At 36.2% G+C, this 18038-nt stretch overlaps 3 protein-coding genes across 3 annotated transcripts; 1 reads left to right on the top strand and 2 right to left on the bottom strand.

The window, feature by feature from the left end:
* Positions 1–4172: 4172 nt before the first annotated feature.
* Positions 4173–6764, bottom strand: LOC112090224 (meiosis-specific protein ASY2-like). Its single transcript, XM_024160964.1, has 5 exons — positions 5849–6764; positions 5640–5771; positions 4925–5559; positions 4581–4850; positions 4173–4520 (listed from the first exon to the last, which is right to left on the bottom strand). Exons 1-5 carry the CDS (start codon positions 6762–6764, stop codon positions 4173–4175), a joined length of 2301 nt encoding a protein of 766 aa, XP_024016732.1.
* A 3238-nt stretch (positions 6765–10002) lies between these two features.
* LOC18009950 (pentatricopeptide repeat-containing protein At1g62350) lies at positions 10003–11435 on the top strand. Its single transcript, XM_006391838.2, has 2 exons — positions 10003–10385; positions 10701–11435. The coding sequence occupies exons 1-2, from the start codon at positions 10026–10028 to the stop codon at positions 11121–11123; spliced, it is 783 nt and encodes a 260-aa protein (XP_006391900.2). The 5' UTR covers positions 10003–10025; the 3' UTR covers positions 11124–11435.
* A 2634-nt stretch (positions 11436–14069) lies between these two features.
* LOC18009870 (homeobox protein SHOOT MERISTEMLESS) lies at positions 14070–17163 on the bottom strand. The gene is made up of 4 exons (XM_006391837.2): positions 16723–17163; positions 16053–16308; positions 15066–15319; positions 14070–14443 (listed from the first exon to the last, which is right to left on the bottom strand). Exons 1-4 carry the CDS (start codon positions 17161–17163, stop codon positions 14237–14239), a joined length of 1158 nt encoding a protein of 385 aa, XP_006391899.1. The 3' UTR covers positions 14070–14236.
* Between the last annotated feature and the right edge of the window lie 875 nt (positions 17164–18038).

Below are 18038 nucleotides of genomic sequence, written 5' to 3'. Positions count from 1 at the left end.
ATTATTAAGCTTATTTAAGAGAATAAATAATCTTGCTTTGGAATTTCTCACATTCTCCACAGCCCACCAACTTACACTTGGTTAATCTTGATTGCTGTTTCCATCCATATTGTCGAGTGTGCAACTTTGTGGCCAAGGACGGAACTAAAAGGGGATCTATTGACCCTATAACTTGAACAATCAGAGAGAGCAATAGCCTTTGTAAAAGATTTTTGTATATGTCTCACAAACACAACTATGTACTTTATATATACAACAAGCATATCTAAACTCTTAAATACAAAAGATCATGATAAATTATTTATCACGGATCTTATTGGAGCTAATTGATTGAGTTCCTAAACATATGAAGATTGGTTGAGTCCCTAAACATATGAGGTATGATTTATACCAATACAAGGATCTGCAGGGATCTTCAGTGATCTTCAGTTCAGCTGCCAACCAATTTGGAATCATCTTTGGCCAGATGTATAAAAACTCCATCATTCAAATATCTCAAATAGATATTACCCCAATTATTTTAGAAACACTATGTTTTTCTATATAGTCTATCATATTGATACGGATGAATTTTGTCACCCTATCACAACGAACATGGGAGAGACCCTTTATGAGCTCGGTTTTCTCTTTCTCAGTTTGCCTGAGGAATAAAAATGATCCATTGGGTTTCGCAGCACATCCTAACCCAGTTCAAACTTTTCTTTGAAGATTCCTTTAAACTCTGCCCTAACATTGGGGCAAGCATTGTCGAGAAGATCGATAGCCTTGCCTGGAAAATGTCGATCTAGAATCCAGTTAACTCATTAATTGTTACAATTATGTGAATCATGAACTGATCATACATCTATAGAATCAAGTAAACTTCTCATCATGTGATTAATCAATACCCTTTATAATTTTATAGTTCTTGATGTTAGAAAAGGCATTGGTAAATCTGGTATCTGGATGTTCTTGGGTGAACTAATTCCTATGCTAGTTAGAAAGAAATATATCACTAGTTTTGTTGTCACTGCACTGTGTGAATTAGCTGTGCAGTGTGGAATGGCAATGGTGAAAGAATTTCTATCAATGTATAATTTTCTTTGGCTCAGTTTCAGCACCAATGATGACATTATCAGAAACTGCAATGTCGTTATATTTGTATAGATTTCTATTATTGTTAGCTGAATTGAAAAAACATGTGGAAGGTCTACAGGATCAAAATTATAAACTACAATAGAAGCTGATTTCACGTTAAACAGTTGATATGTAGATAATGCAGGATAAATGGAACATAGAACTAATGCAGGAATAGTGTAAGATGAAGGAAAAAGATGAATCGAATGAACTGCTTATCAAGATTTGCACTTGTACTTTGTTTTAAGGAATTTGCATTTGCATATCACCTCTAATTTAATATCATTAATTGGAGATTATTAAATACTTGTCTAAATATAATTAGAAATTATTACAATATGTAATAATCTAATCGATTCACTTTGATATGTGTTATATGTGTTACGATTAAGAATGGGTACTGATGCATTAGAATGCCTCCAGCTTGTCAATTTTTATGTCATCTTATTATTTAGTGTATTGATTTGTAGTTGTTCTTCAACTTTTCAAGAGTCTTCTGCTGCAAAAGTATGTGTCCTCTGTTGCTGGAACACTTTTTGTCAAAAGGATGTGGGGACTCTACACATGCCTTTCTATGGCTGACTTTGCAAATTATTTCGTGTAGACAAACTTTGACATTGCTGACTGGGATATTTGATGATGATGGGGAAAGAAGTAGACTCAGCAATGGTTCAGCTAATCACTCATAAGAATGGCACCTTTGTTGTTCAACGTCTGATAAGACTGTAAAGATATGTGGTGCTGATCTGTCTCCTCTTCTATTATCTTTTATCAACAACTCAGAGGACAGCCTCAAGAATAACAAGTTTGGAAAAGAGGTGTTAATCACCCATGAGATAACTCTTCGAGGGCTAAAGTGCTTGGTCGTTGTGTCTTTGTGTATTATTCACTTTGAAATACTGGCTTTGAACATAAAACAGTACGTAGCTTTGTTTTGGGTTTGAAGCCAAATGACCCATGAGATGACTCTTTGAGAGCTAAAGTGCTTGGTCTTTGTGTATTTGTGTGTTCACGTTAAAATATTAAGTGATTACCCGCATTCGATGCGGAATAAATATTAATCATAATTTTTTATTCGAATATGCAAATATAATATATATAAATATAATTAAAAAATATTAATTGATATTTATAGTTGCAAATTTATGCACTACAATTATAAATAATAATTACAATTACATTTATTTTATAGTATAGTTGCATAAATGCTAGATAATTGTTGGTTTTATAATTAACTATAATAATAGTATCTTTTATATGAATAAAATTGAACATTTTAATATAATAAATTGGATTAATATGTTCTATTTAACCGGTTCAATATCAGACTAAAATATTTAAATTTTAATAGAAAAAAAATAATGATAAATGCATGAAAAAATAGATTGTTTTATTAAATGGATAATGTGATTTTTTAAAACAAAATTAAGATCAAAGAAATATGATATAAAGAAATATAGTGTTTAATAACCTAAGTAATATTATGTATTAAATTTTTATAACTTGTTGTTAATAAATAGAAAGAGAAAGAATATCTTTACAAATTAAATGTTAAGTATTAAATATATAATGGATACAAACTAATTTTTAACTAAATTAATGTTAATGGCAAATGATGTAATTACTCTAGTAAAACAAGTATTTTTTTTATATATGTTTTGAGAAGCTCTCTTATAATGAAATATCAGCATGGCATTTTTGTAAATTACATGACATAAAAGTCATTTTTAAATTGTCTTTCTCAAATCTTATATATAAAAGAAGAAGAATTCTCTCCAATTTTGCGACACGTCAGCATCTCTGAAAGTGACACATGTCTTTCCAAAAAACCAAAACAATTTCCCCATCTTGCCTCTTCCTATCATTCTAGCCTTTTGGCCTTCTGCCGTTACCTCCAACCTCAGCCTAAACCCATCAAAAATCATGTCCCAGTTTCTTCTTCCTCAATTTCTCCCAGCTATTGCGGTCCTCTGGCTCGCTTAATCCTCCCCAGCTCTCAACTCCCGCGCTAAGCCAGTCTCTCTCAATCATCATGCTTCTTTTGCTGATATATACTCTCTGATTTCCGGCTAAGTATAAGATATTTGGGTCCATGTATTTCCTGAGTTCTGGGTTGAATTGGTTTTCAGATTTTCGATCTAGGTTTTCCCGATTTTATTTTCACAAGTTTAATTTCAGCGCGGCTTCACAGAAACTGAGGACTCACGGTGGCGGTGGATTAAGCAAGAGATGACACATACTTTAAAGCCGGCCAGAGACTTGGTGCATGGAAAATAGAGTTGTTCATCTCTCGAAAAAACTACAACAATACCTCCTCAAATTTGGCCCACCAAAAATCTTCATCATAATCACTCAAAATGGAAGTAGAAATTGAGGATCACAGAACGCATAAACCATCTGTATGTTTCTTTCGGTTTTGAATTTTTGACAGGATTTTGAAGACATACCACTATCTCAATCAATCTAAATGTCTTGCATTGGATGGTCTGATTGATGCGGAGGAATATCATGCAGCAAGAAAGGCTATGGATGTCGTCGGGATCAGTTCTGAAGAGCAGGTAAATCCATCAGCAGAAGTGAGCTAAACTTGCAATACTCTCTTAATCACTAACTTCAGCTATCTTTGAACTTTCCTGTTTCGGCCGAGCTCAAGGAAACCTTCCATTCCTTTGGGAGGTTTCCCACCGACCTCGGCCTAATGGGCTATCTTCGGCCCATCTTCGCTCGGCCCATCTTCTCTCGGTACATCCCTTCGTAAACCGGGCTTACGGTTCGCCGATCTCAGTTTGTACCAGAGAAAACCAGGGTGCGGTTTTCATAACTCTTTCGGTATGTTTACGGTTCGCCGATCTCCTTCGGGTGATTTGAGACGTATTCCAATTGTTGATATGTGAATATTGACAAGGGACAAAACAGTAATTTAGGTCTTTCTAAAATAAAAAAGCCCCGAAAGGCAAATAGAGTCAGAACCCACCAAGGGCTCGGAATTAGAATTACAAAAAGAAACCCATGCAAGGGCAGTTAAGTTCGAAGAGTAAAAGAAAAATAGGAAGAGATTAGATGGTCTTCGAGGCAGCAGCGTTGAGTATGTCCTCGTTTGAGCCGAACTGCTCGCCCCTCGCAGGATCTTGCGCGCTCTGGGTCACATTTACGACCGGAATGTCATCTTCCTCAACGAACGGAGACATCTTCTTGTCCTCCTCAGTGAGCACGCAAGCATCGATCGCCTTGAAGTCCTCCAGCGCCTTGGCATGCCTTGCTTCAATATCCGCAACCATTTCTGGCGGGACCTCGTACAGACCCTTCCTCCGCAACTGCTTGATGAAACCGAGGACCCCGGTGAGCTGGTTGTAGACCAAGTACGGCTTCCGAGCCCTGTCAGCATCGTCCAAACTCCGAATGACCTTCTCAAGGCGTTCGCAAGCCGTTGCGTGAACGCTCCTAGCTCGATTCTTCTAGTGCACCACCATACCTTGTAGCCGCCCTTTGTCCTTCTCGAACTCTTTAGAGAGTAAATTCTGGGCCTCGGTGAGCTCGTCTTTCACCGCCTTCAGCTCTGCACTCTCCTTTTTCAGCAAGTCAACTTGAGAGTGCAGAGTTTCGTTGATTTGGAGCTCAGTGGCGAGACGCTCCTCTGCTTTGGCTATCCTTTCTTCGAGCTCGGAGACCCTTACTTGCTCGTCGAACAGGGCTACTTCATATGCAGCGACCAAGTTATTGGTCTGATTGGCGAGCTGCACAGTTGAAACAGGAATTAGAACTCATACTTGGAAGAATATCTAAGTCTATAAGGGGTAAGTAAAATTACCACAGCAGTCGTGTGAGCGATTCCCTTGTACATGTTGGGAAACCGGAGCTCGGGAACCGAGGGAAGGCTAGGTACCTCCGAGGAGATCTTATGATAGAGCTCGGCGCAGGCATCTACGTTCTCCTCAAAAGGAGTCTCCTCGTCGTAGTCAAAACAAACTCGGACTCTCTTAGCCGGCCCGTGCTCTTGAGAGCCCTCGACATGGTCTCTGGTTTGCCTTTTTCGGGAGTGTGAAGCTACAGCTCGATCTTGCGAGAGCGCGAGGCCCGACGCCACAGCTGCCGGTGGATCGAGCTCGGCGGGAGTATCTTGCACCCGAGAAGAGTCCTCTGCTTTCTTACTCTTCTTCGAAGACTTCTTCTTCTTCGTCTTCCTCTGATCAACCTGATCAGGTGAGCTCGCAGCAGGTGGCAACTCTTCTGGCTGCACTTCGGTCTGTTCAGCAGCAAGGACTGGGGTCGGCTCAGCCACCTCCGTTTCCTCTTCACCGAAAAGAGTTGGGATTTCGTCAATGGAAAGCATCCTGGCAGCTCGGGAGCGTTGAGTTTGCGACTTCAGTGATTGGCGTTTGGGAGCGGTTCGAGGCTTGCTAGCTCGAGTTCTCGGCTTGCGTGGTTTTGGTTCTCGAACGGAGCCTGAAATGAAAATGTGTTTAAGGAGGAGTTCGGAGTAAATTCAGAATAAAGTGAGTAAAGATAGAATTCGATGAACATACCCGCTTTCTTAGCTCGACGTTGTAGGATTTCTTCCCAAACCTCCGGCCAACGACGTCTACCGGCTTCGCTGAATGCTTCTTCGAACTCAGAGGTGAGTCCGGAGTTGAGAAGGAGACTCGGAAGATGACGACCTATGAAAATAAAACGAAGTCAAGTTAGCAAGCAGTAAAAGTCAAAAGTTATCTAAGTGTGAAATCATCTAATCTACCAATCGGAATCTTCCAATTCGACTGAATTGCGATGTCAGAATTGTTGACGGTGAGATCGTTCATTTCAATATAGAAGTACTGGGACTCCCAATCGTTGAATTTACTGGGCTTAGGTCCCATAACTAAATTCTTCTTCGGCTTGGCATTGGCGGCGAAGAACCACTCCTTGGACTTATGGATATTGACCGAGAAGAGGTCTTCGAAAATTCGACTCGATGGGACTTCGCCAAGCTCGTCGCATAAGGAAACGAACCCAACGTAGTTCGTTATTGAGGCCGGCATCACCTGTGTGAGAGCTACGCCGCGCCGATTGCAGTATCCCAGTAGGCGAGAGGGAATGGGGAAAGAAAGCCCGCACTGGATGAAGTACGTCAGGTAGACGCAAAGGAAGCCTTCGGGAGCGTCCCACGGCCGATCTCTAGCCTCCGGAATGATGAAAATAATCTCGTCCGCAAGACCGTTTGCCTCGAGCACGGCTCGAACGGCACCAGGAGAAAGGGAACAAGAGGGCACGTTGTCGGGACGAACTACTTTCTGCCTCGGAAGTGGTGGCGAAGCATGAATAACCGCTTCAATGTTGTCGACTTCAGTATCAGCAACGTTCTCTCCCTGAAATTCTTCCTCGATCTTCTCGATCTCGGGGGTGTTAGCATCAACGTTCGGTCCAGCCCGAGCCTCCGTTTCGCGAGCCTCTGCAGTCAGATCTTCGGTAGCTTCAATTCTGACTCTAGCACGGCTGCTGCTAGCTTCCGCAGATTTAGAGTTCTTACGAACTAATTGGGGAAGATTGCTTTCTTCCCGTGATGAACTTGACTGCTGAGGGTTTGAAGAAGAGGAGCTCGGCTCCGAGGACTCACGGTGGTCTTCCGGAAGAATTTTATTCGAGGAAGAATTAATCGAAGAGCTGGAAGACATTTTAGGGTTTGGGAAAGAAGATTTGAAGGAAATAAAGAACAGTTTGAAGATCAACCGGAAAGTTTGAAGGTTGCTCGGAAAAATCAAGAGTTCGCGGCGGCGAGAGTTGAAGAAACGAGAGAAAACGAAGAACAAAAACTAGAGAGAGAAATGAAATCTAGAGAGAAGGGAGAGCGGCGTACCTTATATATGCTTGAGGCGAGAATAATGAATGCGAGAAGAAGTTTGCCCTTTATACACAGTGGGAATCGTGGGTTCCTCGATTTTCGTGAAAAATCCCGTAATTCACGCGCCTCATTGAAGATAGGCGCGAAACGTCCGGAAATGCGAAACGACAGCAATTACCGAGCTCAGTTTGTGATCCAATAACCGAAGAATTGAGTTCAACTGAAAGTCACCTCCTTTCACCGAACTGAGGGGGGGCTAACTGTTGGAGGTGAAAACCGCACCCTGGTTTTCTCCGGTACAAACTGAGATCGGCGAACCGTAAGTCCGGTTTACGAAGGGATGTACCGAGAGAAGATGGGCCGAGCGAAGATGGGCCGAAGATAGCCCATTAGGCCGAGGTCGGTGGGAAACCTCCCAAAGGAATGGAAGGTTTCCTTGAGCTCGGCCAAAACAGGAAAGTTTCCTAACGGAAAAAGGAAACTTCGAAGAGAAAAGGAAAGGAACCGAGAGAAAAAGAAACTCCTCTCGGTCCCATATCGTCTAAGGCGTGCTTAAAGACCGACTTAGGAGATATATATAAAGGGAGACGAATCGACACAGAAAGGAAAAAGGGGGAATTCATCGAAGACTTAGAGATTGAGAACTCATTACGATAGTTTCTTAATCGCTTTAAGTCTTAGTTCGTTATTACCTATCGAAACAACCGAACTCAGTTGTATTTCACTTTGATTCAATCTAATAAAACCAAGCTTCCGATCTAAATTACTGTTTTGTCCCTTGTCGATACTCTCTTAATCACTAACTTCATAACTCTTTCGGTATGTCTCCAGGATGCAATTTTCAGTGTCGTGGCTTCCATTCTGCATCTAGGGAATATTAAATTTACTAAAGGAACAGAGATTGATTCATCAATCCCCAGAGATGAAAGGTCTTGGTTTCATTTGAGAACCGCCGCTGAGCTTCTCATGTAAATGTCTCGACTCATAGACTGAAGTGGGTTGCTTCTGTATGTGACAGAAGTTGGTTACCTTATTCACATAATCTTTTTTTTTTTCCAGGAGTCATGAAAAGTCACTTGAGGATTCTCTATGCAAGCATATCATGGTAACCCGTGATGAAACCATCTCAAAAACTCCTCATCCAGAAACCGTTACTCTTAGCAGAGATGCTTTGGCCAAAATCATGTACTCAAGGTTGTTTGACTGGTGAGTTTCTCTGTTCTTTCTTGATGAAGATATTCTCAGTAGCTACATCTCTTCATATGAAGTGGTAAGTTTGAATTGTATTTAAAAACACTGTCTAAATTATTCAAATATTAGAATCTCTAAAAGCAGTTTGAGTTGTTCTTACTATTGAATGATGTGTAATATATACAAAAAAATGCAGGTTATTTGTCATGATGTCACTCAGACATCTCAGAATTAAGTGTTCAATATCTCTTTTGGTTTAGGAACTATACCAAGAACTCCAAGGATTGGATCGATTGGAGAAAGACTAAGAGCAAAAGTGCCGAGAAGAAGAGAACTCAGCTAGCAGCAGTAAAGGTAAACTATCAAAGATGGACTGATTGTGGTAATAGTATTAGGTAGACACTTTGTAATGTCTTTAGAAACTATTGGGAGAGAATGAACTTACTTACGTAAAGAGATGTTTAAATATATAATTATATTTGGATGGTAATCTTCTCAGCGTATGTCATTTTTGAATACATGTTGCCTCTGCAGCATTTACAAAAATACTACAAGCAATCAGCAAAAGTTTTAGAGCAGATTTTCAATCATAAAACATAAAAGAAAAAGATTACTTAAAGGGATTTTAAGTTTAGAGATTATAAAAACATATCAAACTAACACAAAATTTCCCAATTAAGAAACAATTTAATTGAGAGATATATATGGTTTGCTTCCTATGTTTTGTTTCCTTGATCTACATTCTTGAAACGACAAGTATTTATGTAGGAGAATTATATTTCACCACAGACAAAGTATTTTCTGGAAAGATAGTAGCAAAGCCAAGGAAATAGCCGATGGAAGAAATAAAAAAATTAACAAAGTAATAGAAGAGACTAACTGGAAAATATTCGAAAGAATCTGAAATTATATATTTTACCAAGACAAGAATTAATATGGGTTTAGGTTCTAAAAAAACACCACTTATACGAATTTTTGTCATTCAAATTCAAATTTATTTAAAATCTATAAGACTATTAAAAACATACTAAATTAAATCATCAAGTATACGATAAATCAGTTCAAGATAACTTTTTTATATTATAAAAGTATTAAAAATACAATACACTTACTTGCAATTTAAAAAAAAAAAGAAGAAAAGAGACTAACTCAAAACCAAATATCATGCAGGAAATCTGAAATCATATATAACACATCATTATATACAAATTCAAATTTATTTAAAATCTATTGACTATTAAAAACATACGAAGTTAAATCATCAAAATTTCGATAAGTCGGTTCAAAATAACATTTTTATATTATAAAAGTATAAGAGAATATAACCTACTTGCAATCAAATAGGAACGAAAACAAAGAATAAAAGAGACGAACTCAAAAACCAAATATCACGAAATCTAAAATTATATATAACACATTATTATATAGACGATTTGATCAAAAATCATAGTACTTATAAAAATACCATATGATTGCAAATAATAACTTATTTAAAGATAATATTAAAAATAAATTGTAAAATAATTAAAAAATAAAATAAAAACTAAAAAAATTAACGTAAACTACCTGCACGTTGCGCGGGTACTCACCTAGTAATAATAATAGAAGATTGTCTACTGAACATAAAACAGCACGTAGCTTTTGGTTTTGTTTGAACTTTAAAGCCAAATCCTTCATTACTCAAAAATATATGTTCCAGTAGAACAAAATAGAGATGCTTATTGGTTTGGTTTACATATTAGAATTTCGGAATTACTAATTTGGGAGTTACTAATTTTATAAAAGGACTTGTGATTGGGCTAATATGGGCCGCGAGCTAGTCGTATTTTGAAAAACATAATTCTTGAACCCAAATCTCCTCCCATATCTCGAACAGAACCAAGAACCTCGAAAGCTCTTCAAAATGTTGAGAGCTTCAAATTTTCTGCGTAGAGTCTCAGCTAAAAACCCTAAACCCTTAATTCCTCAAAGCTTCCGTCTTTATCTTCCCCAGAGAAACAGAGAAATTAGTGGTTTCACTGTTGATACGTCTCGATCGTACGAATCTAGACCTGCTTCGAGTCCTAGCTTATCGATATGGAGACGGAAGAAAGAAATGAGCAAAGAAGGTTTAATCGCTGCCAAGGAGCTCAAGCGTCTCCAAACCAAATCTGTCCGACTCGATCGATACATTTGTTCTCATGTCTCTCGCCTCCTTAAATCCGATCTCGTTTCTGTTCTTGCCGAATTTCAGAGACAAGACCAAGTTTTCCTCTCTATGAAGGTAAAATTAACATTTCTCAAAAGTAGTCAATTTCAATTGCATTTTCAAATTAATTTTGATTTTGGGTTTTCATCATGATACATCAAAATTTGAACTTTTACCTCAATTGTATTGGTTTCAATTTCAATTGCGTTTTTTAAAAAACAAAAACAAAAAAAAAAAGCTGTTCTTTTTATGTGTGTGTTGAACGTGAGACATCAAAATTACTATCAATTGAAAGTGTTGGGATATGGAGTTTGTTGATGGTGTTAATGTTAATCTTTCTGCGACATTTGATTTTTGATGTTTAGTTTGGTTTATATGTTTTCTTTTCAGCTCTATGAAGTTGTGAGAAGAGAAATATGGTATCGACCGGATATGTTCTTTTACAGAGACATGCTTATGATGCTTGCAAGAAACAGGAAAGTGGATGAGACCAAGAAAGTATGGGAAGATTTAAAGAGAGAAGGACTTTTGTTTGACCAACATACTTTTGGAGACCTTGTTCGAGCGTTCTTGGATAATGAACTTCAAGTGGAAGCAATGAGATTGTACCAAGAGATGAGAGATTCTCCTGACCGGCCTTTGTCTCTACCCTTTCGGGTTATTCTCAAAGGACTCGTTAGTTATCCTGAGTTGAGAGAGAAAGTGAAAGAGGATTTCTTGGAGCTTTTCCCTGGGATGGTTGTGTATGATCCTCCTGAGGATTTGTGCGATGAAAGTGACGAAGATGCTAGGACAGATAGTGATCTTGAATAGAGAGTGTGACACAATGACGACACGAACACAATCCAGTACTAGGCTACATATCCTGGTCTTGCTTAGTTTGATAAGTGCTCGATTTGTACTTCTGTTTCTAAAAGTAAGATCCATCATTTTCTTGGTGCACTTGTGCTTTGGCTCAAGGAGTGTTTGGTTAGATAGATTCATCATTCATCCACCATAACCAGAGAGAATTGTTTGGTGTTGGTAAAAATGTGTTTCTTAGAGAGGCCAATAGAACCCGATTAGGCCGGTTTATATGTAACTTGTCTTGTGTTTCTTCTTGCTTATAGACCAGTTCACTAACTTAAGGATTGTGTTCATCTCGGTTTTGTACTGAATTGACTATCAGTTGTGGTTTTTTTTTTTGTCCCTGATCCAATTTCGGCACCATTCTTTCCTCAATTTTCTTCTTTTTCAGAGCATCCTAAAATGCAATAACAAACGAATTATTAAATAATTATGGGTGTTTTATAAATAAATTTTTAGAAATCGCATTGAAAAAATTAGTTTAGGATAGACTGAGATTATTATTACACTGCTTGTCAACTGTTCTAAGAAAATTGATCGGTATAAGTGTAACTCATTAGGCAAGGGTATAGTTCTTTTTCGGTTCAAATTGGTCCAGATTATTCAGTTCCTCGGTTTTTCAGTTTGGACAATATGCCGCCAGATCAAACCGACCACAATTTTCCTTCGGTTTGGTAATATCGACAAAATATTTGCCGATCAATTTCCTTTTTGTTTTGCATTAAAGCTTTGGTTTTGTAGATTTTATAGGAATTTTGGTACTTTTTTGTAAGATTTGGTACAATTGGGTTGATATGTATATTTCAGTTGATTTTGGTTCGTTTGGATTTTGGTTTATAAGTTAAACATTGGTACAATTTTTAGTCTACTGGAAAAAAATTAAAGAACAGATACGAACAAATCGAACCGAAAACCAAAAACCAAATTGAAAAGACACCAAACGATTTGCAGTCAAAACTGAAACCAACCAAATTGACTCATTTCGGTTCGGTTTGGTTCGACTCGACCAATTCGGTTGGTCCAAATTTTCTAGCCTATAACTCATGATAGAGTAGTAGACTAGTAGTTGTATGCTACTGAATTTTTAAACAGTCATTTATTATATAGCTTAAGTAATTATGTAGTATGAAATTGTGAATGAATAGCGAAACAATCTGGGAGATACAAAAAAAACGACAATGGATTTCAAGAGATGGAAACTCTGTAGCAGATATTCTTGCCAAGGCTGATATCATGGATAATCAAGCTTTTGTTTATCATTTTTATGTTCCGGATGTAATTACTAACTAGATTCTAATCCGTGTGTCTGCACAGAAATATTTTGTTTTTTTTTTTCTAATTTGATTTGTATTTATTTTTTATTTACATATAATTTGTTTTGTTATTTATTTATTTTTTAAATCAAAAAATTTGTTATTATGTTTGATTTTAAATAGTATAGATTTGTATATTAGTAGAATAGTATTAATTAATTAAATATATATATATATATATATCGATCTAATGATAATTATAAACTTTATTATTATGTGAATTAAAATTTATATATAAACAATCTATATCTATTTTAATTTTTTCTAGTATTACTATAACCACGATCATAAAAACATAATTCTAATCAGGTCATTCTATTAAACGAAAAATAAATGTTATTATAAAAACACATTTATAACTCGCTCCTTCTATCAATCTGAAAAGGTTTATAGTTAGAAAATTATAATTCTAACCTGTTATTTATATTACTATATAATATATATATTTATTAATTTGAAATCATTTTTATTTTAATATCTTGCATATTTTTATAACTTAACCCGTATAAACCACAATTATAAAAAAACCTAACCCGTTCCATCAAATTATCAAATAATATTAATATTTATCAGTTTTTAATATATAAAATTTTAGTCTTATTGAATATGATTTAAAAGATATAATAAAATATTCATTAATCATATGTATTATTCTGAAAATATTATTTGAATTTTAAATGTTAAATTAAATGAACCTATATTTAAGGAATTGTAAAGTAATTTAAATTTAATTACAAATAATTAAATAGTTTGAATTTTAAATTAGATATAACCTATATTTAAAGAAATCTTTAAATATCTAAACTACTATCTAATTTTCGAAATTAAATTTATATACAAAAGAAAATATGTTTTTAAAAAATATAGAATAATTTTAAAAATATTTCTAAACAATGTTTTTTTAAAAAAAATTAGGAGTGTTTGGAAGCAATTACTAAAAGTGATTCTATTTTAATAGAATAGATGCTCTGCATTGTAACTTGTAATTTCATCTTAATATAATTCAGAAGAAAAAGGAAAAAAAATACAGGAATGGCTATAAAAGCAACTAGTAGCTAATCACCAAAATTGAAACTCTGATCCAGAAAAACTTCCACAACATTCCGCTATGTCTTTTTTTTTAGGCTTAAGTCTATAATTTTTTTTTTTTTTTTGAACATCAGATAGATTAAAAGCCCAGAACCGGGTTTATTACATAGGGGTAGACTGGCCTCGTAGGGCCCATTTAGCTAGCTGATCGGCAATAATGTTTTCGGATCGAGGAATATGAAGGAAAAAAAAATGTGAATGTATTTGCCAATTGCCAAGATCAGAAACGAGTATTCGATATAAAAAAATATGTGACTTCACATAATTAGCGAACTAGAGACATCTAACTTTTTTTTTGTTTTTTTCATCACTGTTAAATTTATTTCCCAAGACATATAGAAACGCCCTTTACAAAACGTAAAACATAAATCTTTTCATTGTTTCAAAATTAAGTACACATTCAGAATCTAAACCGGGTTGACTCAAAACGGTTAGCAAATCCAAAAGTTAAATTTGATTCGGGACGAATATATCAAAAGAGCTTTTACTTCAGCAATTTAGTTGACCACAGAACAATACAAAAGGTTACACAACACATATCATTCATAATTGAGGAAAACATCAAACAGTTGTTCATCAATCGGAACATGTAACGTTCCTAAGTATACCGAGAAACCATAGATTACACATATTATAAGCTGTTTAATGATTATAAATATAATGAAATAAAAGGATCGATCAAAGCATGGTGGAGGAGATGTCCATGGGGAAAGGATTGCCCAAGACATTGTCCATGAAGTAATGGTGAGGATGTGTTGCGTCCATTACTACAAACTGCATATCCTCTGATGGCTTCCAATGCCTTTTCCTCTGGTTTATGAACCAATTGTTTATCTGTTTCTGGTCCAGCCCGGTTGATTCTGCCAGCGCCAGCTTCTGTTGCTCCTGTCATTTCATTTACACACCCCCAAGAAAATAAGTCAATCATCAAGTTATCTTATCAACACTCTCATTTCTCATTGTGGATCTAGGTCTAGCCCTTGATCCGGTTGATTACGCTAGCAACACTACTGATATGATACACCGAACCGAGATCTTAGGATCGCTCTAAAGCGAAAGAGTAATAATGATACAGCGTCGCTATAAGGACACAAGTCTCTATTTGATTAGGGAAAATCATCTCATGCACACTACTTTCCAAAGTTATGACTTGAACTTAAATTATATGCCTCTAAATTAATACTAAGCTATGGTAAAGCCATAAGATGAAATTGATAGTTTTCTTATCTAGATAGACATGATATTGAAGCAAGAATCAGTTCATTCATATTGACATGTGCTAAAAGACCGAAAACAACATACGTCGACCCGATAGGTTCAGTTGATTCATCTTGATAAGGATTTGTGATCATGCAATTGCAGCAAGAAATAAGGAATACAAGAGGTAAAAGACCAAAACCCACATAGAGTAACCCAACATGTTGAATTCGTTTAATCTTGAGTAATATTTATGCAATGCATTTATAACAAAAACGGGTATGGATACTAGTGTAGGAGAAGAAGTTACCGAAGGGTAAGGCCATTTGTAGTGTCGGCTCCACCAATCAAGCAGTTGTTGACGAGCTTCTTTAGGGAGCTTTCCTTTCTTCCTTTTTTTCATAAATTCTTGCTTGAGGCTGCCTAAGTAACCACTGTACTTGCGCAAAAGCTGTCCTTTAAGCTCCCTATCTTCGGCCTGTGGATCTATAAATTCATTGTTCATATCGACTTCTTCCTCAGATGACCCATTGTTGTTCCTATCAATAGCTGTCTCTCCATAACCTACGTTGATTAATCATGTGTAAAGAGGACACCGTTGTCACCAAAACACTAAATTGGTCTTAAAATTTCTAAGGGTAGGATATTTAAGTACACAAAGATAGAATATAGTTATGCGAATTAATGAGCTATTGAACCAAATTATTCAAAGAAACAAGTTAAAGTGAGTAGGTGTGTGTCTATAGAAACTCTACTACACTCGTGATCGTGAAGACAATAGAAGAGTGAAATGACATTGTGTAGATATATGTGAATGTGATTATACGTACAGAAACATGTGTATGTCTAAATTGAGCAATAGATCTAAGGACGAACAGACTCTAGATCCAGATATTCTTTTTGATGCAATAAATTTAATAGATCCAAACAAACGGAGAAGAAAGAGACAAGAACAGTGACTGTTGTTGTACTAAGCAAAATAAATTCAATTCGGAAAAGGAAACTTCAAATATTGTTTTTAAGCTTTTAATTCAATAAAATATCTACATACACACTTATGAATAGATAAGATTATACACGTAAACCTAGGAAGCTACATATAACAATCTGACACTAACCCTAGCAACAAGCATCAAAGGGGCATTAACCCAAGAAAAAGGAGAGATCTTTCTTAAAACCCACAAAGGGAGAAACAACACTTTTCTCATCTTACGTTTAATTTGACGCCATAATTAAGAAGAAACACAAATTTTCTTAAGAAAAAAGAGATTTAGAGAGAGAGAGAGAGTAGAGTTACCGGAGAAAGAGGAAGGAGAGGAGAGAGAGAGGGATTTGAATTGACACTCGACGCGTTGAAGGAAGACCATAGCTTCCTTGAAGGGTTTAGAGAGCTCTTGCTCGTACTTAACGAGCATTTCACAGTAAGCTTCCATGAATTGATCAAGCCCTGGATCTTCACCTAAACACCCTGCTGGTCCCATCGACGCTGCAGCCGCCGCCGCAGACGAGCAAGCCTCCTCCAGCCTTGCCGCCACTTCCGCTGGAGCTCCCACCTTAATAAGCAACAATTAAAAGAAGAGACAAAGAAAAAGGTTAATATATATCTTAATCTTTAAACCCACAAACAATATTTTGGAGCATTTCTTGAAAATAGGGTTCTTGAAATTAGCTAATTTTTTTGTTTCCAAGTTTCTTAAAACTTTCTCAAGTAAGGGAAAATAGTTTCTTCTGTTTTTTTAGATATTTTTTCGGATTAAGTAAGTAGGTAATAAACAAAAGGGGACATCAAAATCAAACTAAACATCAAAGTAATTAAAGGGCTATGTCAAAAGTAAAGGAAGGGTAAAGTTTCGTAACTAGGGTTTCTAGAATCTTCTTCTTCTTTGAGTAGAAAATCAAACAATGATCATCAGTTAAGAAGAGACTTTCAAAGTACTATTCTTTAAAGGATTTTCTGTTATCATCACCTTCTGGCAATTGACATAAGCGACCAAGAGGCGGTGGTAGTGAGGATGAGCCATGATTTTGGCCTTGACAGAGGCTGAAGAAGAGGAAGAAGAACAAGGGTTGAGTCCTCCATTAACGAGGTCGGTTTGATGATGGATCTCCATGAGAGAATAAGCAGGAGCAAAGGAAGAAGGAGAGGAAGAAGAGGCAACTTTGTTCTTAGTTTCTCGAGAAGAAGGAGCTAGTGATTGAAGAAAAAGGGAACCACTTTGTTGGTGGTGTGACTGATATGCATAACCATCATGTTGTTGTTGTTGATGTTGATCATGACCATGATGTTGTTGATGTTGATGTGATGTCATGATGGGCATCATCATCATCATCATAGGACACATCGGACCATCACTATTATCCCCGGCAAAAGCCATTGGACAAGAAGTGCTGTTGGAACCACTCTCCATCTTCTCTTTCTCTCACCAGTATTATTATTCACTTTGGCTTTGCTATATAGCTACTAGAAAAAAAGAAACTAAAAGAAATAATAACAGAAAGAAAAATAATACTAATAATAATGAAAAGAAGAAAAATGAAGAAGAGCATCGTAAATACAGCTAGCATTTATCATCAATATTATGAAACACAATAAAGTACTACAAATTTATTGGGAAACCCTAAAAGAGTAAATATAAATGTGTGTGTATATGTATATATATGCAAGGTTTAATTTAATTATTTGTAAATGCAAAAGTGGTCTCCCGGGATTTATGCTTCAACAATCAGCTTCCTTTTTCACATTGAAAAAATTCTAAATAGTGATAGTTATGGGGGAGAGGGAAGCGGCAGACGAGAGACCAGAAAGATAAATCTAAGAAGTTTTTCTTATAAAATAATTGGTGGAAATTTTTTTAAAAAAAAGTGGAAAATCAGACATAGACAGAGATTGTGTGATCTGTGGGTTCTTAACTCTTTTGTGTTCGTCTGCTGAAATATGATTTCTCATTTATGACTTTTTGGAATTTTTTTTTCCCCCTCATCTTCTATGTGGTAGTAAACCGGATCGAAATCGAAATTTAATATGTCACAATTGCTTGAAATGGAGAAAACCGAAATGTTCTCGAGAAAGCCCAGGCGCAACAGGATGCATTTGGTTTGGTGTCCCATTAACCATCGATTTCAGGTCTTGGTTTATGATGCCATATATACGTAAAATGTATAGATATACATTTGTGTCGTTATATATCAGGTTTGTATTTTTCTATCAATATATGTGTATCATGTGAAGATATTGTTAGTACCGTTGTACAAACAAACTTTCTTAGATTCTTAATAATTAACT

Source organism: Eutrema salsugineum, unplaced genomic scaffold (assembly GCF_000478725.1).
Source record: "Eutrema salsugineum unplaced genomic scaffold, Eutsalg1_0 scaffold_8, whole genome shotgun sequence".
NCBI lineage: Eukaryota > Viridiplantae > Streptophyta > Magnoliopsida > Brassicales > Brassicaceae > Eutrema > Eutrema salsugineum.
This window is presented reverse-complemented; position numbering and strand designations above follow the sequence as displayed.

Bases quoted from the DNA above. Each gene is read 5' to 3' on its own strand.
- LOC112090224 (XM_024160964.1), bottom strand. From the start codon at position 6,764: ATGTCTTCCAGCTCTTCGATTAATTCTTCCTCGAATAAAATTCTTCCG. The intron at 5,772-5,848 runs GTAGATTAGATG...TTATTTTCATAG, and splicing joins GAATTGGAAGATTCCGATTG to GTCGTCATCTTCCGAGTCTC. The intron at 4,851-4,924 runs GTAATTTTACTT...TCAACTGTGCAG, and splicing joins TCGCTCACACGACTGCTGTG to CTCGCCAATCAGACCAATAA.
- LOC18009950 (XM_006391838.2), top strand. From the start codon at position 10,026: ATGTTGAGAGCTTCAAATTTTCTGCGTAGAGTCTCAGCTAAAAACCCT. The intron at 10,386-10,700 runs GTAAAATTAACA...TTTTCTTTTCAG, and splicing joins AAGTTTTCCTCTCTATGAAG to CTCTATGAAGTTGTGAGAAG.
- LOC18009870 (XM_006391837.2), bottom strand. From the start codon at position 17,163: ATGGAGAGTGGTTCCAACAGCACTTCTTGTCCAATGGCTTTTGCCGGG. The intron at 16,309-16,722 runs GTGATGATAACA...TTGCTTATTAAG, and splicing joins CTTATGTCAATTGCCAGAAG to GTGGGAGCTCCAGCGGAAGT. The intron at 15,320-16,052 runs GTAACTCTACTC...TAATCAACGTAG, and splicing joins CTCTCCTTCCTCTTTCTCCG to GTTATGGAGAGACAGCTATT.